Source organism: Felis catus, chromosome E1 (genome assembly GCF_018350175.1).
Source record: "Felis catus isolate Fca126 chromosome E1, F.catus_Fca126_mat1.0, whole genome shotgun sequence".
Lineage (NCBI taxonomy): Eukaryota > Metazoa > Chordata > Mammalia > Carnivora > Felidae > Felis > Felis catus.
This window is the reverse complement of record NC_058381.1, coordinates 2,969,249-2,989,514: the sequence shown is the minus strand read 5'-3', so window position 1 is coordinate 2,989,514 and position 20,266 is coordinate 2,969,249. Positions and strand designations below refer to the sequence as shown.

General features: G+C 52.4%; 1 protein-coding gene and 7 non-coding genes across 16 annotated transcripts; 7 read left to right on the top strand and 1 right to left on the bottom strand.

The window, feature by feature from the left end:
* The first annotated feature begins 680 nt into the window (after positions 1-680).
* TRNAI-AAU lies at positions 681-754 on the top strand. Its single transcript has one exon. It is a non-coding gene; the product is annotated as a tRNA-Ile (tRNA).
* Positions 755-1,149: 395 nt separating this feature from the next.
* TRNAS-AGA lies at positions 1,150-1,231 on the top strand. Its single transcript has one exon. It is a non-coding gene; the product is annotated as a tRNA-Ser (tRNA).
* Positions 1,232-1,533: 302 nt separating this feature from the next.
* Positions 1,534-1,607, top strand: TRNAT-AGU. The gene has a single exon. It is a non-coding gene; the product is annotated as a tRNA-Thr (tRNA).
* Positions 1,608-4,783: 3,176 nt separating this feature from the next.
* On the top strand, positions 4,784-4,855 carry TRNAP-CGG. Its single transcript has one exon. It is a non-coding gene; the product is annotated as a tRNA-Pro (tRNA).
* Positions 4,828-19,538, top strand: AURKB (aurora kinase B). 9 transcript variants are annotated; one of them, XM_019817131.3, is made up of 9 exons: positions 14,055-14,155; positions 14,457-14,553; positions 16,624-16,726; positions 16,835-16,889; positions 17,083-17,277; positions 17,505-17,643; positions 17,762-17,910; positions 18,910-19,084; positions 19,226-19,538. In XM_019817131.3, exons 2-9 carry the CDS (start codon positions 14,506-14,508, stop codon positions 19,397-19,399), a joined length of 1,038 nt encoding a protein of 345 aa, XP_019672690.2. In that variant the 5' UTR covers positions 14,055-14,155; positions 14,457-14,505; the 3' UTR covers positions 19,400-19,538. The 9 variants fall into 9 exon arrangements, with proteins under 9 accessions (XP_019672692.2, XP_019672690.2, XP_019672691.2 ...); XM_019817132.3 differs by having other exon boundaries at positions 14,070-14,155; positions 14,505-14,553; XM_019817130.2 differs by having other exon boundaries at positions 14,071-14,155; positions 14,480-14,553.
* TRNAD-GUC lies at positions 5,318-5,389 on the top strand. The gene has a single exon. It is a non-coding gene; the product is annotated as a tRNA-Asp (tRNA).
* Positions 5,646-5,717, bottom strand: TRNAG-UCC. Its single transcript has one exon. It is a non-coding gene; the product is annotated as a tRNA-Gly (tRNA).
* TRNAW-CCA lies at positions 6,245-6,316 on the top strand. The gene has a single exon. It is a non-coding gene; the product is annotated as a tRNA-Trp (tRNA).
* Positions 19,539-20,266: the final 728 nt, after the last annotated feature.

Below are 20,266 nucleotides of genomic sequence, written 5' to 3'. Positions count from 1 at the left end.
CCTGACCTCCAGGCAGCCAGCCCATCATTTCGGTTCTTGTTTGTTGCTAGTGGCAAAATCGGTTTAGAGAAGAGCTTCTGGTCCAACAAAGATAACCAAAAGTCATGCCTTAAAGGGAAGAAATTGGGGAGTGGAGGGCAGGGTAGACGAGGTGGCTATGATGGTCTCAGCCAGCAAGGTTGGGCCCAGGGAGAAGTCAAGTGCACCAGCCTAGAGGGCTGGGGAGAACACGATGGGTACGGGGGAAGGGGGGTGCCAAGCACTAGCAGGACACATGAGGAAGCTGGGGTGCCTGTGTTGGGGACCCCCCCCTCCGCCGCCCCGCTATCAGGGCTGAGGGTTTTTTATAGGCCAGGCAGATCATTGGTCAAAACCCTGAGACCGGCAGGAATTCTGAAGTCAGAACCCATCGATTCAGGAGTTGGCAGGAGCAGTAAATTTGAGGGTGATGATGCATCTGGCTGGTGGTCTGGTTCTTTCTTGGGAGCTGCTCCCTACTTGGAGAGCTACAGCCACGTCGCCTCTTGGAGGCGTTCAGAGGCGTCCTTAACTGGCCGTTAGGGGTCGCTTCCAGTTCGCATCTGGGAAACTTCGGTCGTGACGTCGTGGGTTTTCTGGTGGCATTGCCTATACTTGAGTGATGCATATGTAGAGACTTGAGGCACCCTTTTGGCGCAGCTGGCCGGTTAGCTCAGTTGGTTAGAGCGTGGTGCTAATAACGCCAAGGTCGCGGGTTCGATCCCCGTACGGGCCACAGCGGTCTTTTTATCTTTTTTTTTTTTTTTCTTACCCCCCTTACCCATCCCTCCTCCCCTCCGCACACCTGCTGTTTACAACCCACAAGTTTCTGCGCGGAACCGATGACTTTTGATCGCAGACGACATGGCACCCACCGCCTCTCAAATCGCTAGCACAATGCCAGGCTTGGAAGGGAGGTCCCCGGGCGGAGGGAGCCTTCCCCGGGAGGCGGTGGGGGACAGGGTCAGGTCCCGGCGGAGGAGCCCAGGGAGGCGGGGCGCGGCGGCTCCAAGTTCCCTGCTGGTGCTGTATCCGCGCTCTCTCGGCTCCCGAACCCCAAAGTTGCTCGGGGCCGTGTCTGCAGGGTTTGTGAACTGAGAAAGGCTAGCACGAGAACCCTCCTCAGACGGTGTAGTCGTGGCCGAGTGGTTAAGGCGATGGACTAGAAATCCATTGGGGTCTCCCCGCGCAGGTTCGAATCCTGCCGACTACGCATGCTTTTGCTTCTCCGACGTTCTGGCCTCGTCCCTCTGTGTCCCAGGTCAGAGACCGATCCCGCAGAATCTGGATGTCAGGGATCCTACACTCCCGGGGGTTCCCCGAGCCAGCACTTCTGCCTAGGGTTCATATGTTAGTTTTATTCCTTTCGACCCTGTGGGCATCCCACGGCGAGAGGGCGATGCCGAATCCCGCCGCTCTGCGGAAACTAGTTTTAGAAAAGTCTGAAGGTGCCGCGGCCGCGCTCCGAGCGCTCTATTCCTGTAGTGCAGCTTCGGAAGGGAGCCGGGTGTCTTTGGCGCCGTGGCTTAGTTGGTTAAAGCGCCTGTCTAGTAAACAGGAGATCCTGGGTTCGAATCCCAGCGGTGCCTTTATTTCAGCCCTAGCGGAGGTTTTTAACGTTTTGTCGTTAAATCCATATTCTTTAATGGGTGTATCGGGTGCTTTTTACACCAGGGGAGCAAGGGCTCCAGTTCCGCCCTCGGAGCACCCAGATTTCCCGCTGAAACGACTTGCCACTCCCGGGACACCACCGCTCCAAAAGCTCGCCCCTCCGACCCGGCCTACGTCTTCCTTTGGGCAGCTGCTGTGGCACCGGCTGTGCGGGTGGGCTAGCCTCGAACCCCGCGAGAGGAGCCCCCACCCCCACCCCCGCCCAGTCTCTACCCCAGGACGCCCCGGGGCGCCTGAGCCGCCTTGTTTGGTGTGGTTCTTCGTTGTATTTTGGGGGGTTGGGGCCTCAAAATTACATATGTATTTTTAATACTTTTTTTCATTAGAATTTGGGGAGGGTGCATATTGTATATGCTGCTCTTTCACGCACAGTTACCTTCATTGGTCTTATTATACTAGCGGAAAGTCAGGGTTAGGAGTTAGCAGAGAAACCGTGCCATCCGCTTTCCTCCAAGAGGGTGCTGACGGGCTGGCACCACGAATGCGGGCAGGGTGAGAGCCGAAGAGCGGTCTTTGCCGGGGCGGGGGGGGGGGGGGGGGGGGGGAGTGGCTCCACAAGGTCAATCGCGGAAGCCCTGGGGGCGCACTTCTGGAACCCTGAAGCCGATCTCGAAAGGCTGTGGATGGAGGAGGCAGGAAGTAGGCGGTTGGCAGGGCCTAAACCTTCCTGGAAGACAGGCAGAAAGATCTCGATACATTGATACAAGCCTTTGGCTCCCGAACCATTCTAAAATGTCTGAGCAGAAGTATGGTCTAGAAGGAATTGCTCTCTGGAGATGACAGGTCTCGGTGCCGCACCACCCAAAGTTCGTGCTAAAACGTGGACCGCATTTTGTGCGTCAAGGCACACCCCGTTTTCTCCAAGGGCTCGTGAGAAGGAAGAGGAAATGACAACCCAATGTGCTCAGGGCAGGGACAGGATGCTGTGACAACACGGAGAGAAGGAGCATCTCATGGGGACCAAGAGTAGAGAGTGATCAGGGGAGGCTTTCTGGAGGAGGTGAGCTAAGTCTTGAAGACCAGTGGAAATTTGCCACACGTTCTCTTAAACGACGAGTACTGTATATCAGCCAGTGTTCCAGGTGCTGGAAATACAGCAGGGAACAATAAACACAACGAAAGTGTTTTAAATATTAAATTAGACAATACACCAGATAGATGCTACATAAAAGAATAACACAAGGGATCAGAGGGTGTGTGTGTGTGTGTTGGGAGGGTGGAGACGGTTGGTGATAGAAATGTCAAAGGCTTGCACCAGGGCAGTCGTAGAAGACGTGGAAAGGAGGGGTTAAATGCAAGGCATGTTTATGGTCGGTAAATGGTCGGATGTAGAGTCTGAAAAGAGGCAGATATTCAGGATAGAGCCGCAGATCTTTAGCACTTTAGCGAAGTGCTGGGGGCAGAGGTGCAAACAATTCCAATTCACCAAGAATATTTTTTCGCTCTTTCCCACCCAGTCTTTTTCAAGCAACTGTGACTACCCCAAGCCGCAGCTTAGAACTCCATTTCTCCGGGCAAGGCTTTGGCTCCTGTTAAAATCTAAAACACAGCAAATTCAACAGTAATCAGTTTACACCTCAGTTCCTGGATCCTAAAAGTGGGGTCCATGGGTGGGGCTTCAGGGAGTGGGTGAACTCTCTGATGTTGTATGCGTTTTTCTAGGGAAAAGGACCATGTTCTTTGAGGAATGTAGGGCTCGGCCTCTGCGTAGATTAGGTGCCTGAGACCAGGTGAGAGAGTGGTAACTAGAGACCTGGGGGAAAGCTGGCGCCCAAGGGGAGGAGAGAGAAATGACGAAAGGGTAAAGGGGAGGCAGATGCCAGAACACCAGCCCCGAGCGCTTCATCCACTTGAAAAGGCCTGGGACGCGGACGGGACAGGATGGGCTGCTCTCTGCTCCCCTTCCCCGTCGCCTGGCCAGGGACACTGGGAAAAGAGAAAAGCCAAGCAGTGAACTGAGGTCTCCTCACCAAAGTGCCAGTGGGCGGGGCATGAGGAAGGGCCTGGCCCCACAAATCACAGGACTGGGCGATGGAGCAAAATGGTTCAGCCCAGAGATGCTCCCAGATCCCGGCTGGAAGAGCAGGGAAGGCAGAGCAGGTGGCGGGCAGCGCACTCCACCAGCTCCTGCGGGGACTGCAGGCAGCCCCCAGGTGAGAGCGTGGTGAGTGTAGTTAGAGCTTAGAGACCCTGAGAGGGGATAGCAGCCGGGGAGACCCTGCGAGGCCCCAAGGCCGGGTGTGCTGGCCTTAGACCACACTCCTGCCGGCGTTTGCCTCCGAGCACCTTTCTGGGGGGTCTTAGACGGCAGGTAGAAGGGTCACCCTCCCGGCCATCCTAGGAGGTAAGCGGACAGCGGAGGGTAGACGGGAGGGTAGGGGGAGCCTGACTGTGCAGGCGGGAAATCCTGGAGGCAGTGCTGGTGGGGCTGTTGGACGGCAGGGACGGCCCTGGTCGTCAGACCCGGCACCTCGCCCCCAATGCCGCAGGTTGGAAAGCCTGTCCCCTACCCGGCCCCGCCAGCCATTCATCTCAATGACTCCTCCTCCGTGGGTCTTCTTGGCCCCGGGAATTATTCGCTTGCCTGGGCACCTGCCCTGCTCGTCGCTTCAGGAGGATGGACAGGTGCAGGGACAGATAGAGGAGCAGATGTCCACCTAGGAATCTCAGGGCTCATTCATTGTCCCCAACCAGGCATCTCCACCGCCTATCTTTAAAGCTCTGCGCCAGAGGACTGGGTCCGAGGACGCCGGGAGCAGGCGGCAAGAATTGAGCCCCCAGGTTATGGAGTGGCACCGAGACAATGACCACAGGGAAGCGGAAACTCGGGTGCTCAAGGTAGTCCCGGAGAGCCGCGCGGCGGTGGGGGGAGGCCGAGACCACTCCCTCCTACTTCCCCGACGTTATTTCCTGGGAGGAGTCGGCGTTCGCTGGCGGGAGCGGTGATTCCCGGACCCGGCTCGCGAGTCCGCGGTACCGGGCGGGTGGTCCCTGCGGGCGCGCCGGGGCCGCTCCCCCGCCGTGAGCCGTGGCCCTAGGACCGCGGCGAGCCTGGTACGACCTCTAAAGGCGTCCGCGAGCGCACTTGCACGTCGGCTCGTTGGTCTAGGGGTATGATTCTCGCTTCGGGTGCGAGAGGTCCCGGGTTCAAATCCCGGACGAGCCCGGCTTCGGTTTTGGCGCGAAAAGCGAGTGCCGCCGGGGCCTGGCGAGCGGGAACGGCGCCCGGCGTGCAGGCGGATCTGCGACCCCGCCAAGCGAGCGGAGAGCCTGGAACAGGTGCGCTGGGAGCTCTTTTGTTCTGTTCGCACACCCGGCGGCCGTAGGGAGCTCGCGGGGCACAGCCGGTCCGGGCCGGGGTCCGCAGGGCCACGTGCGGACCTGGGCCAGCCCCGCTCATTCTGGCGCGGCGGCTGGGGTTGTGCGTGACGTGGGGTGGGCCCGAGTGGGGGCGGAACCTGTCGGAAGTCGGGTCTCCGCGGCCTCGCAGGCGATCTGCTTCCCGGGTCGCTCAGTCGCCGTCAGGAGCTCTCGCAGGTTTGTCCCAGCGGCCGGAGGGAGCAAAGCCCCGGCCCAGGGCGCGCTGGGCATCAGATCCTCGAGTCGCAGAGCGTGCTCTCCAGCTCCTTCCTCGTTAGTATAGTGGTGAGTATCCCCGCCTGTCACGCGGGAGACCGGGGTTCGATTCCCCGACGGGGAGAAGCGTGTTACCTTTTGCCCTTTTCTCTTCTTCCTATAACAAATCCCACTTGCAACCAAGCAACCGTCCTGGGCTGTGGGGTGGAGATTTTTTTTTTTTTTTTTATAAGAGGAAGGAAAGGGAAGGAAGAATGTAAAAGATAGTGGGTCCTCACTCTTTCTAAAAGCTCGGCGCGCAGCCCTCTGTGGTGGCCAGAGGATCCCGGCAGACCCCTGATCCGGAGAGGGCGGCGAAAAGTTCTAAAACTGAAAGCTATTGCGTTGGCCGGGAATCGAACCCGGGTCAACTGCTTGGAAGGCAGCTATGCTCACCACTATACCACCAACGCCCGCTGGCGAGCCTTGCTCCCGACGCTAGAACTTCCGAACGTGCGCAGGCGCGGGGCCTGGGAGAAGCCCCCTCCGAGCTAGAGCGCAGGACGCACGTCAACGAAGCCGCGACCGAGGCGGCAGGTGACACGCAGCCTACAGATGAGAAACCCAAGTTCAGAGGACCTATGTGAAGGGGCTTTCGGAGTCACTGGGAGAGCCTCGGTTATATCTAAGATTTGTCTGGGGGGCCAGGACTGCCGCGACACCGCGTGGGTTTTGTCACCCCCAGAAACAAGTCCCAAACGCACAGATCGCTTCTCTGTTGGGCGAACCCCATGTGTCGCAAGGTTGAAGAACTGAGCCTTGAGCCAAGCGCGCCTGAGCACATCTACCCACAGTAGGAGCTTTGATTCCTAGGTGTTCACTCCCGGCTCTCGAAAGGACTCGGACAGAACCTTCGGGGCCGGCCCTGAGGCTGTGGCTCCGCCCCTTATCGCTGACGATCGATCTGTTCACGAGATCCGTGCAGCCCCCGGCTCGGGGAGGCCTCGTGGCGCAACGGTAGCGCGTCTGACTCCAGATCAGAAGGTTGCGTGTTCAAATCACGTCGGGGTCACGAAAGCTTGCAATTTTAGATGTACGTTGACATTTTTCGGAGAAAGAAAGGGGGGGTGAAAAAAGGTTTGTTTCTACGTATGAAAAAAATACAAACCTCAGCGTTCCTGTGATTTTGCTTTTCCCAAAGTGTATGGATTTTCTCCTAAAATACAAATGTTGGAACGTCTATTGCAGCTTTCCAGTAGTGATCCTTTTAATCTCAGGTATCTTAGGTATCCCAACACAAACTGTTCACGGGGAGCTGCGAGTTCTTGTTCAGAAAATGTACTTGGAACAATGAAGATTCTTTATTGGAAGGGATGTAGCAAGAATTGATAATTATTATAAGTAACAATTAATGAATTAAAGAGATGTTCTCCAGGGGCGCCTGGGTGGCTTAGTCGGTTGGGCCTGCGACTTGAGCTCAGGTCATGATCTCTTGGTTTGTGAGTTGGAGCCCCGCTAGGGAATCTGTGCTGACAGCTCAGAGCCTGAATCCTGCTTCAGATGCTGTCTACCCCTCCCCTGCTCATGCTCTGTCTCTCTCTGTCTCTCAATAATAAACATTTAAAAAAAGAGAGAGATGTTCTCCAGACTTCTCAATGGTGACTAGAAGCCACCTGCATTTTTGCTGCTTCTGGTCTATTGGGGGACCAAAGAAATACAGGCCAGCCACTCTATAAGCCTTGTCTTTCCCAGCAGGCAATTCTTCCCGGACATCTCTTTCCTTAACAGTGTGTTTGTTTGAAAGTACCAGACCTGGGCTGAGCCAGCTCTGCACCCCGCACAGGGCAGACACCTGCACGATGTTTGGCCCTCCCCGTCTGCTCTGCTCCCCGTCTGCTCTCCCGGTTCAGTGAACTGCATTTAATTCGTAAAGAACCTCTTGCTCTCATCCACTGGGGTCAGGTGATGCCTTAGTCATAATGATAGCTGACACTGAGGGCTTGCTGTGGGCCAGCCACGGAGCCAAGCGCTTCAGAGACCTTTCCTCAATTAATCCTGATAGCCAGCTTGCAAGGCTGTATAACCATGCCCATCTTAGAGCTGACACTCAGCAGGATTGATCCGTTTGCCAAGCAACACAGATTGCAAGTGGTGGGCTCAGAGGCAAACGCATAATGCCCAAGCCCACAGGCTTTCTCCTGCATGGTGTTCCCTAAGAGCCCACCTGAGGAGTGACCAGGTAAGGTTAGTGGCCCCAGGGGAAGGGAGGATGACCTCAGAGTGTGGTTTATGGTCCAGAAGAGCCCTGGGATTAGGGATGGGATGTTTGTAGTCTAGAGACCAAATCCAGTCCACAGACATGTTTGGTGACTGATTTGCCAACATTGACAGCTCAATTTCACACGTAAATCTAGATTCCTAGCTTCTCTTGAAAATTCAAAAGATCCGTCCACACCTGGGGGCTACGCTTTCACATAGTAACAATCCACTAGAGCGGAGTCTTGCCTCTGTCTTTCAGACATGCCTTCCCCCTTTGACACACTCCCCATCACGGAAGCTGAGGTCCATCATACACCAACCTAGGGACGATCCAAAAAACCTGGGGTTCGGAAAAAGCCTGGATTTTTGGCAGAAACAGGACAGTGAGTTCCCACCCTGACCCCTTTTGCTTCAGATACGTAGCACTGATAGATAAAATATAAAATATAGAGAACTAAAAGGCCATAGAAAGGCTTACAAATGAACAATTCAGTAGTCCAAATGCAAAACCTTGAACTGGGCTGATGAAGGAAATGGGATGCTGACTGGGGACAGAGAGGGAAGCCAGAGCCTCAGCGCTATCCTTGTATCAGAAAAGGCGGCTGTAAAACAAACCACCAACTCCCTGTCTGGAACCACAGGCCCGAAAGGGCAGGAGGACTCAGATGTGGCTCAAGACCAGAAACACGTCCAACTTTCCCTTTCCCCCATGATTGCATTTGAGATACCCTCAATATCACAGTGAGGCAGGAGCCCCCAAATACCATGATAAGACCTGATTTTTTGACTGGGAGCGAGGAGGTAACAGCTATGGCCAGATTGTAGGTCAGGGAGCAATGTGTGACATGAAGAGAGAGAGAGAAAACAACAAAATGAAACACTCTTCTGGCCCAGACGACATTACAAACCCAAATCCCAAAACGTATGAAGAAGCATAACTGGAACAGAGACAATAATTGGAAGATATGAAAATAAGTCTACGGGGCAGTCCGGCAGAGAATTTAAAGTAAGTGCGACTGGGATATGTAAAAAGATAAATAACAAAATCAAATCATGAGACAAAAAGACAAAGATTCAATAAAGTCATATGGATAGGCAACTGACCAATTAGAAATCTCACACATGGATGACAGATGTAATAAAAGAAGTCTAGGTAGGGGTGCCTGGCTGGCTCAGTCGGTTAAGCCTCTGACTCTAGGTTTCGGCTCAGGTCACGATCTCGTGGTTTCCTGAGTTCAAGGTCCACATTGGGCTCTGCACTGACGGTGCAGAGCCTGCTTGGAATTCTCTCTCTCTCTCCCTCTCTCTCTCTGCCCCTCCCCTACTCACACTGTCTCTGTCTCTCTTAAAATAAATAAACTTAAAAAAAAAAGTCTATCTTACATCTTAAGCTGGGAACAGTCTGAGAGAGATTTAGCTATTAAAAAAAAAAAAAAATAGAACTCAAGAATTTATCCAAAACACAGCACAGAACAGAGGGACGAGAAATTTCAAAAGCATGAAAAAACAAGCTAACTGATGTGGAAGATAGATTTAGAAGCTCTGATTACCTCCAGAGGAGTTTCAGAAAAAAGACAACAGAAAATAGTAAAGAAACAGTATACATAGACTTAATTATTACATTTTTGCACTGAAGCTTCACCTGGATGCCTTTTATTTCACACACACACACACACACACACACTAGAAGCAAACAGGGAAAAATTGGTTAAGATTGAAATAATTGAATAGTAGTTATGCAATTGCTTTAAAAAGTATTCCTGTGGGAATGCAAGCTGGTACAGCCACTCTGGAAAACAGTATGGAGTTTCCTCAAAAAACTAAAAACAGAACTACCCTACGACCCAGCAATTGCACCACTAGGCATTTATCCACGGGATACAGGTGTGCTGTTTCGAAGGGACACATACACCCCCATGTTTATAGCAGCCCTATCGACAATAGCCAAAGTATGGAAAGAGCCCAAATGTCTATCGATGGATGAATGGATAAAGAAGATGTGGTATATATATACAATGGAGTATTATTCGGCAATCAAAAAGAAGGAAATCTTGCCATTTCCAAATATGTGGATGGAACTGGAGGGTATTACGCTACATGAAATTAGTCAGAGAAAGACAAAAATCATATGACTTCATTCATATGAGAACTTTAAGAGACAAAACAGATGAACATAAGGGAAGGGAAACAAAAATAATATAAAAACAAGGAGGGAGACAAAACAGAAGAGACTCATAAATATAGAGAACAAACTGAGGGTTACTGGAGGGTGCGGGAGGGAGGATGCGCTAAATGGGGGAGGGGCATTAAGGAATCTACTCCTGAAATCATTGTTGCACCATATGCTAATTAATTTGGATGTAAGTTTTAAAAAATAAAAAATTAAATTAAAAAAAATCATAGCAGATAGCATGCAAAATAAAAGCTCATTTAAAGATCAGTTTTAGGGTTATCTGGGTGGCTCAGTTGGTTGGGCGTCCAACTTTGGGTCCGGTCATGGTCTCACAGTTTGTGCATTCAAGCCCTGCATCCAGCTTTGCGCTGACTCTGTGGAGACAGCTTAGGATTTGCTCTCTCCCTCTGTCTCTGCCCCTCCCCTTCTCTCTCTCTCTCTCCCCCTCAAAAATAAACATTAAAAAAATAATAACAAAGATCAATTTTACTTCTTGGTGTGAAAAAGAAAAAGTATTCCTGGTATTTGAAATATTTTGTAATCTTGTTTTTCCATATTTTTTTTGGTGGTAAAATACACTTACAATAAAATTTACCATCTTAACCATTTTAATGTGTACAACTCAGGGGGTTGTAGTATGGTTACACAGTTGTTCACCAATCACCACGATGTGATTACGGAATGTTTTCTTTTTTTATTATTTTTCATTTTTTTAAGTCTATTTGAGAGAAAGAAACCACAAGTTGGGGAGGGGCAGAGAGAGAGGGTAGTGGAGAGAGAGAATCCCAAGCAGGCTCTGCATGGTTGGTGGAGAGCCCGATGTGGGGCTCCAACTCATGAACTGTGAGATCTTGAGCCTAAGTCCCCCACTTAACTGACTGAGCCACCCAGGCACCTCCAGAACATTTTCATCACTCTGAAAAGAAACCCCTGTAGCCATTGGCCATCCCTCCCCATTTCCCCCGCCCCCTTGGGAGTATTGGCCAGGCCCCCCCCCCAAACCAGCCCCTTCCATATCCTTCTGAGTCTACTCCTCATTCCTGAAAGAGGCTTATTGGTTGATACTGAGAATTCGTGTCTTGACATTTCTTTGAGGGATATTCCATTATGAGAAATACAAGGGACTAACATCTATGCATCCCGAGCGTTATAGTATTCCAGCCATCCTGCCCTGAACACATCCTGTCCCTTTGGAACACGATCCAATCCTGCCCCTTCCCAGTCTTGGGAAAATACGCCCCAGCAAGGAGGTCACTGACAACTCCCCCTCACTGACCTCTCCAGAAGCTCTGGGGTAAACAACAGGGATTTTGTTCACTAACTTGAACAGGCAGCTGATGGTTGCCTAGCCGATGGAACAGATAGTTTTTGTTTTGTTTTGTGGTTTATGAATAATGCAAATCCCGGTCCTCTGCTGGCCCCGTCAAATATTCCTGAAAGGCCAAATATCTTCTGGCAAAATGTGCGAGTGGGAATTTAAAGACCGTGGAGGGACGGGGACACTGTATGGGATCGATCAGGCATATCCCACCCTTGCACTGCGTCTCCTGACACATTCCGGAAACATCTCCCTTCGCTAGGTCATGAGGAATAAAGGAGGCTGCAGGGGATAGAATTTTCACAAAGCTTTTCATTAGCTAGGCTCTCTAGGCCAAGTACGTTGATGAAGTCACTACAGTTGAGGTGGGCTCTCTCCCTGATCTCGGGAAGCGGGGTTAAACTGACCCTAAGTAAAAACAATCCACCTCCAGAAGCAAAATTATTTTTTCACAAATGGCAGAGGGGTGCCCTTGGTCGCCAAATCTCTGGAGATACCTCATCACACACAGATCTCTGAACTTTTGTATTAACCATGGGCTCCCCAGAATGAAACTGCAAGCCACACAGCTTGTGGCACACAGCTATTTCTACCCCCCCCCCTTGGTGTTTTCACTGTAGTGGCTACGAGAGATACTCATTTTACCAGGATCCTTTGCAGTAGTCATGTGACACAGTTTTGGCCAAGGAGAAATCTATTGGGTACTTCTGGAAAGGCTTCTGTTTATCCTGATAAAAGGGGCACAGACCGTTGGCCGCCATCTTGCACTCATAAGGAACATGTGAAGAGAATCACAGAAAGGCAATCCAGATCTCTAACAAAACAGCTACGTACTTGCTGACTTCTTGCTACGCAGGAGAAAATAGATCCCTATTGTTCGTGCCATTGTTAACTGGGCCTTCTGCATCTTGCAGCCAAAAGCATTAGGAAATGATCGAGAAACCCATAAGCACTTCTTGGATTTACATTTGGCTGAACTATATGAAACTGGTGTTTTTGTAGGTCAAATGATTGACTCTCAACAGTTTCACGTCATTTATTCAAACTCGATGACTAAGAACCCTTGAGGCTGGGTCTGTAGATGTGTGTCCGTGAGTATTCTTTTGACCCCAAATAACCAAACCCTCAAGTCAATGCATTAGGGAAAGTGCAGAATAGGCGTCCAGAGGCTCAACAACATCATCAAAGTCTTGGGTTCTTCCCAGGCCTCTCTTCTGCCTTCTACGAGGCTAAGCTTCATTCTCAGGCTGTTTCCTTCACGAGTACCACCAGCAGCAAGGTGTGCTTTGTGGAGAAAAGGAGTTCTGCCCAGCATTCTGGACAAGAATCCTAAAAGTCCCACTAACTGGGTCACTTGGGTCACACGCTTATCCCCCGGACCATGACCATGATTCTGGTCGTGGTGTAAATCGATCAGCATCCAATCCTGGGTTTGCGATGGTGTCAGCTTCCCTCTCAGATCCACAACATTTTGGGTGCTTTCTGGAAGTGGGAATGGCTAGGAGAATGGACACGTGGCTAGGTAACCACGTTGTCCACAAGAGGTCTCCACCAAGTCGGAGATGAGGAGTTGGCAGAAACAGAAACCACTAGAGTGGAATCCGTAGACACTTGGTTGTTTCCATACCTGGGCTATTATAAATAACGCTCAGTGAACATGGGAATACAGATATTTTTTTGAATTTTGCCTTCCTTTTCTTTGGATAGATACTCAGAGGTAGAATTGCCAGACCCTATGGTAGTCCTATCTTTAAGTTTTTGATGACTCCGTGCTGTTTTCCACAGTGGCTGCACCAATTTACATTCCTACCAGCCGTGCACAAGGGCTCCCTTTTCTCACATCCTCACCAGTGCTTGTTACTTCCCATCTTCTGGATGATAACCATTCGAACAGGTGTGAAGCTATGTCTCATTGTGGTTTTGATTTGCATTTCCTTGATGATTAATGATGTCAAGCATCTTTCTCGTTTTTCTTGGCCATCCGTATGTCTTCTTCGGAGAAACGTCTATTCCGATCTTCAGCCCGTTTTTAAATCAGCTTGTTTTTTGCTGTTAAAAAGTTGTATGAGTTCGTTAGGTATTGGGGGTATCCGCCCCTTATCAGGTATACGCTTTGCAAATATTTTTTCCCATTCACCACCTTGCCTTTTCGTTTGTCGACGGTTTCCTTTGCAGAGGCCTTCAGTTTGCTGAAGTCACGCTTGTTTGTTTTTGCTCTTGCTTTTGACTGTGTTGTCAGAGTTAAAAAATAATAATAATTATTGCCAAGGCCTATGTCAAGAAACCTACAGCCTGTGTTTTCTTATAGGAGTCTTATGGTTTCAGGTCTTACGTTCCAGTCTTTAATCACTTTTCAGTTCATTTTTGGGTCTAGTGTAAGAATGTGATCCCAGTTTCGTTCTTTTGCCTGTGTACCTGTCCAGTTTTCCCAGCACCATTTATTGAGGAGACCGCCCTTTCCCCATTGTGTATTCTTGGCAACTTTTTCATAAATTAATTAACCATATACGTGTGACTGGGCTCTCTGCTCAGTCCCATCGATCTATGTGGCGGTGTTTATGCCAATACCTCGCTGTGTGAATTACTGTAGCTTTGTAATACAGCCTGAAATCTGGGAGCGTGATGTCTGTCACTAGCTTTGTTCTTTCTCCATTGCTTTGGCTAGTTGGATTCTTTGGCAGTTCCATACAAATTTGATACTTTTTTTTTTTTTTCTACTTCTGTAGAATATGTAACTGGAATTTTGATGGAGGTTGCATGGAATCTGTAGATTGTAGAGGGGGGAACAAGAGAGTTTGCTTCACAAACGGCGCTGGCATAATGAACTCCCCGTGTGTCCGAAACAAAGACCCTGGTCCCTACATACAGAAGGATACATCCCAGATACATTAACATTTTAAATTAAAGGAAAAAGATACGAGATCTTTTGACTCCCGGACAAGGCAAACTTTGCTCAGCCAGAACCCCAGCGATATTCCGCCTCTAACTTTGGGCCCCACCCGCTGCGTCACGGGGTGTCCAGCCAATGAGAATTGGGCATGGACAGCGCGCTCAGCCAATGGGGTCACGGCGGGAGATTTGAAAGGGCCTCAGCGGGGGGAGGGCCTGGCAGGTTCAGTCGTTTGCCCGGGGCCCGGAAGGTGGCCGTGCTCGGGCTCCAGGTGAGCCGGCTCCCTTTCGCGGGTCTTGCGCTGGGAGAGGCCAGGCGATCGGGCAGGTCGGGGGTCCGTTGGGCGGGCCCGCGCGCACCCGTGGGGCTGCTGGGAGCTCCAGGGTAGAGGGAGGGTCTCGAACTGGCGGTGCGCAGGGAGAGGGCGGGGGCGGCGAGACCAGCACCCCAGTGCGCCCCGATGAGCCAGCGAGCTGACCTGCTCCGTTTCACCGGCCCCAGGCCTGCGCTTCCGGCTAGAGCGGTCCGATCCCTCCCTCTCTCGCTCCCTCTTTTTTTTCTGCTTCCTACAGCTCTGTTTCCCTTGTCTGCCCAGCTCTCCTCCCCCCTTTCCCTCCCAGGATGGCCCAGAAGGAGAACGCCTACCCCTGGCCCTACGGCCGGCAGACGGTAAGGGCTGTCCCACTTCCCCTCCCCCCACCCGCATGGAGAGTTCCTGCCTGGGGATTTGAGGTCCCGCGGGGGCCGGGGGAGGGGCGGAATCCTCCAAATCGCCCTCGGTTTTGCTCCGACGTCTGGGTCCCAAGAGTTTCCTGGCTGGAACCCGGTCCGGTCATTTGCAACTACATCCTATCAGGCGCTGCCGACTTGAATCTGACCAGCCTGTGAGGACCCTCTACAGGGTTGAGCCTCCTTGTCACGTATACATGCTATCTGGGCCGAGCAGACAGGTTCCGTGGTTCCCAACCCTTATCCCGAAATAATAGGCTAAGTAGGAAATAGAAATAGACTCTGAACGGGTTTATGTAAGTTTAAAAGATTAATAATTTGGAGTCTGTTTTAACGACTGGTGTGAAGGAAAGATCTAAAGAGATTTATTTTCCAGTTGTCCTAAGACCTTTTCAGTGGCGAGTCTACTCTCTGATTTGAAATGCCACCTTTATTGTATGAAATGCCCCCCTGTATGTGGGTCTGTTTCTGGACCCTGTTTTGTTCAGCTTGCTCCTCTGTAACTTCTGTGCTTGTATCATTGCTCGGGAATGGGTTTAGGGCACCAGGTTTTCTTCTTCTCTTGGCTAAGAACAAGGAAGGGGCTCTCGTGGGCTTTGCTCCCTCGTCGGTGGGGCTTGGGTATCCTGCAGCGTCCATCTATCCCCTTGCCCACCAGCTCGCATCCTCGTGGAGCACAGAATGGAGGCTGAGGGGCGCCTGGGTGGCCCAGTGGGTTAAGCGACCGATTCTTGGTTTCGGCTCAGGTCCTGATCTCACGGTTTCATGAGATTCAGTGCCACATTGGGCTCTGCGGGGACAGCGTGGAGCCTGCTTGGGATTCTCCCTCTCCTTCTCTCGCTACCCCTCCCCTGCTCACGCTGTCTCTGTCTCTCCCCAAATAAATACACTTAAAAGAAAAAAAAAAAGATTGGAGACTGAAATAGAAACCATTGTCACGTCTACAGTGACAAAAAACAGTTGTATATATTACTCTGAGAAATAGCAAGTGAGAAGTGGTCCAGGGGCATCAGAGTAGCCCTCGCTGCCTCCAGAGCCTCTTGTTGCAAAGGGGTAAATACTGGAATTTGTTGCAACACTCAAGACCTCCAGGACCTCATCTAAGCCTTATGAGACTGAGCTTTTTAGGGAGAGTGAGGGTGCCTCTGCCGATCCTTGAATTGGCATTTGTTAACCTGCCCTCTACTGCCCGCTGGGATGGGAGCTGGTGTGAATGAGCATGGGGTTGCAGATGGACCGGACTGTAGAGGTTGGACAGTTTCGTGCCTGAGAATGTGGTGTGGGCCAGGGCCGAAAAGGTGAAATGTTCGGTGTTGGGGTGACTGAGTCCTTTTAAAAAAAAATTTTTTTTAATGTTTATTTTTGAGGGAGAGAGAGAGAGAGTGCATGAGCGGGGGAGGGGGCAGAGAGAGAAAGAGAGAGAGACACACACAGAATCCGAAGCAGGCTTGAGGCTCAGAGCTGTCAGCACCGAGCCCAATGCGGGGCTCGAACTCAGGAACCGTGAGATCATGACCTGAGCTGAAGTCGGATGCTTAACCGACAGGGCCATGGCGCCCCAAGTCCTTTGCTTCTTATCTCAGGCCACCTTAGGTTGCTTATTAAGAACCCATTTTCTGGGCTCCCTGGTGGCTCAGTCGGTGGACCATCTGACTCTTCATTTCCGTTCAGGTCATGCTGTCACGGTTCGTGGGATCGAGCCCCGCTTTGGGCTCTGCGCTGACAATGGAGAGCCTGATTGGGATTCTCTCTCTCCCTATCTCTCTGCCCCTCCCCTGCTCTCTCTCTCAAAATAAATAAGCATTAAAAAAAAAAAAGAACCTATTTTAATACAGAGCGATGAGGAGTGGAGCTTTGGGAGTTTTGGGCAAAACTGTGGTCTCAGTGTTCCTCTTTGAACAGGTGGGTGGCTGGGTGACCCTCAGCAAGTACTGAAATGCTGCTGGTAGCACATTCCAAGCGGGTCCCTGGAACAAAGGCACCCTCAGAGCTCCCCCTGCTCCTTCTCAGACTCAGCCTGGCCTGAACACCCTGCCCCAGAGGGTCCTCCGGAAGGAGCCTGCCACCCCATCCGCGCTCGTCCTCATGAGCCGCTCCAACACCCAGCCCACAGGTAACCGGGACCCGGGAGAGGATTGAGCTGGGCGGACCAGGGTCTAGGGGGTGGGTGCAGGGATGAAGATATCAAAGGAGGGCCTCAACTCCCCTGTCGTTTGCTTAGCCGCCCCTGGCCAGAAGGTGGTAGAGAACAGCAGTGGGACCCCCAACTTCTCCATGTGAGTACCCAAGCCTTGGGGTGGCGGGGGAGGAGACAGGACAGCGAATAGGTAGGAAACGAGAGAGGTAGCCGCTCGGGGCAGGAGCGCCTGGTCCCTCCTCGACTCCCTCCGGAGGGAAACAGGGCTCAGGGAGTCCCCACCTCGGGGGACTGCCCGGCCGTCACTCGGCTGCCTTCCTCCCACTTCCAAGCAGGCGATCCTTCACCATCGATGACTTTGAGATTGGGCGTCCTCTGGGCAAGGGCAAGTTTGGCAACGTGTACCTGGCTCGGGAGAAGAAAAGCCATTTCATCGTGGCCCTCAAGGTCCTGTTCAAGTCTCAGATAGAAAAGGAGGGTGTGGAGCACCAGCTTCGCAGGGAGATCGAAATCCAGGCCCATCTGCAGTACGAGCCCCTGTGCGCCGACCCAAGCCCCTCCCTGCTCCTCCCTCCGCTCCCCTTTCACCCCCGCCCCCCCCCCCCCACCCCATCCAGACTGCCTCTTCTGCTGCCACTTAGCGCCCCGGAGCTCCCACTCCCGAATGGGACCCCGGTTTGCCCCACGTGGCACTGTCGTCTTTCCCATTTCCTTCCGCCAGGATGCAACCTGAGTCCTCCCTTCCCTCCTCCAGGCATCCCAACATCTTGCGTCTCTACAACTATTTCTACGACCGCCGAAGGATCTACTTGATTCTGGAGTATGCCCCCCGGGGCGAGCTCTACAAGGAGCTGCAAAAGAGCCGCACTTTTGACGAGCAGCGAACAGCCACGGTCCGGGCGGGTGGGCGCCTGGGGCACCGGCAGGGGCCCGAGGCGGGGGGCCCGCTGCTTGTAGCTTGAGGTCCAGCCTTGTCTGACATCCTGTCATTGCCCCCCCCCCACCCCCCAGATCATGGAGGAGCTGGCAGACGCTCTGTTGTACTGCCACGGGAAGAAGGTGATTCACAGAGACATAAAGCCAGAGAATTTGCTCTTGGGGCTCCAGGGAGAGCTGAAGATCGCCGACTTTGGCTGGTCTGTGCATGCCCCCTCCCTGAGGTATGGTGGGCCAGGAGCCCTGCCCTAGGGGTGACTGGCTGGGGCGGTCAAAATAATACCACTCCAGGGGCGCCTGGGTGGCGCAGTCGGTTAAGCGCCCGACTTCAGCCAGGTCACGATCTCGCGGTCCGGGAGTTCGAGCCCCGCGTCGGGCTCTGGGCTGACGGCTCGGAGCCTGGAGCCCGTTTCCGATTCTGTGTCTCCCTCTCTCTGCCCCTCCCCCGTTCATGCTCTGTCTCTCTCTGTCCCAAAAATAAATAAAAACGTTGGAAAAAAAAAAATACCACTCCAGAGCTGTTACCTAGACACACGTGGGTTTGTCCTCCTGTCCGCAGAGACACAGCAATATCTTTCCAAGAATCTGACACCCGCAATTTTGTTGCCCAGATTTCCTGCTGAATATGTTGGGACCCTCTGACCGTGTTGCTGAGGATGTTCCCACATCATCTGTAATGGCTCCATAGTATTGCACGATAGACAGGGAACCTGATTTATTTCATTGCTTCCTGGACTTTTGACGTGTCCCCAGTTTTTCCTTCACCCCCCGTTTTTCCTTTACTTCTAAGATGAGCGTTGCCCTTAGATCTGATTATTTTCAGGTACATCCCCCTGTGTGCCATTCTACCTCTATTTTTTTCGTAATGTTTGTTTATTTATTTTTGAGGTGTGGGGGAAGGGAGAGGCAGAGAGAGAGAGAGAGGGAGACACAGAGTCCGAAGCAGGCTCCAGGCTCCGGGCTGTCCGCACAGAGCCTGACGCGGGGCTCGAACTCACGAACCGTGAGATCATGACCTGAGCCGAAGTTGGACGCTTAACCGACTGAGCCACCCAGGCGCCCCACTTTGGGTTGTACCTAGTCCTGCCCCCGGGACCCTGTCAGAGTCTGGTTGAGACACCCCACTAGCGCATGCTGGGGGTCGCTTGGCTGTCTGTCGAATGGCGGGGGAAAGAGAGGCCATCTTTATCTGGGGTCTCTTCCCCCCCCCACAATCCACCCAGGAGGAAGACGATGTGCGGCACCTTGGACTACCTGCCTCCAGAAATGATTGAAGGGCGCACGCACAACGAGAAGGTGGATCTGTGGTGCATCGGGGTCCTTTGCTATGAGCTGCTGGTGGGAAACCCGCCCTTCGAGAGCGCATCACACAATGAGACCTATCGGCGCATCGTCAAGGTAGGAGGGTGGGCCCCAGTGCCTGGTGGGGGCTTCGCACAGAGGCCAGGGGTCGGCAGGGGCTGGGCCCTAGGTCATTGTCCAAGTGAACTGGGTGGTCAGGGATAAAGCTAGGGGGCCCTTCTTCCTCTCCTTCTGCAGGTAGACCTGAAGTTCCCCCCATCCGTGCCCATGGGAGCCCAGGACCTCATCTCCAAGCTGCTCAAGCATAACCCCTCCGAACGGCTGCCCTTGGCCCAGGTCTCAGCCCACCCTTGGGTCCGGGCCCACTCTCGGAGGGTGCTGCCTCCCTCCGCCCTTCAGTCTGTCCCGTGACTTGTCCCTGCCATTCATTCGGTTGTGTCTGTCTGTATGCCTGTGTCTGTGTATTTGGAAGGAGGGGTACCCGGCCTGTTCCTCTGTCTGTCTTCTACCTCCTTTTTATTTAATAAAGGCTGAAGCTTTTAATACAGAAGCATTTATATGGAAGCTTTTTATAGGGACGAGTTTAGACTTTCACAGGTAGAGACTGCTGTGGGGGGCGTTTCCCCTAGAGGGAGGGGATGGGGGCCAGGCAGGCACTGCACCGACGTCCCCAGCCAGCAGCCACCCTCGTTCTGTTCCCAGCCACCCCCATCATTTCTTCCTCTGCTCTGGCCCCCAGGGCCTGGCCGCTGGGGCCTCAGATCCCCTCTGCTGCCCCTGAACATCACTTGCCTCTCCCCCCCTCCTCTTCTGTCAAATGCTGCCCCTCTAAGCCTTTCCTTCTGGTTCAGTCTCCACCAACCTAGGAGCAACTGAACGTTGCTGTCCCTTAGAAGTTGTCTGTTTCGCCGCTCAAATCTGGTTACCTGGTCCACCGGAGGTTACCTGGTCCACCGGAGGTTACCTGGTCCACCGGAAGTCACAAGGGTCGTGATGGGAGAGCCCACTTTTAACGTCCGCATTCGTGAACGCCATGCTACAATGGTGTACTGATCCCTTTCCACAGCGCACACATTTATTTTCTGTGCATCTATAGATGCACAGAACTGGAACGTGAACTCAGTGCTTACGGCTACCATGTAGTTAGTCTAGGGGGAAAAAAGGTTCTTTCTTTATCAGATTGAGGAAGGGTTTGGTTTTTTTGGTCTCCCGAGCAGGTGTTGACTTTCATCAAATGCTTTTTCTGCCTCTGTTGGTTATTTGCTCTTTTGGTCAAGG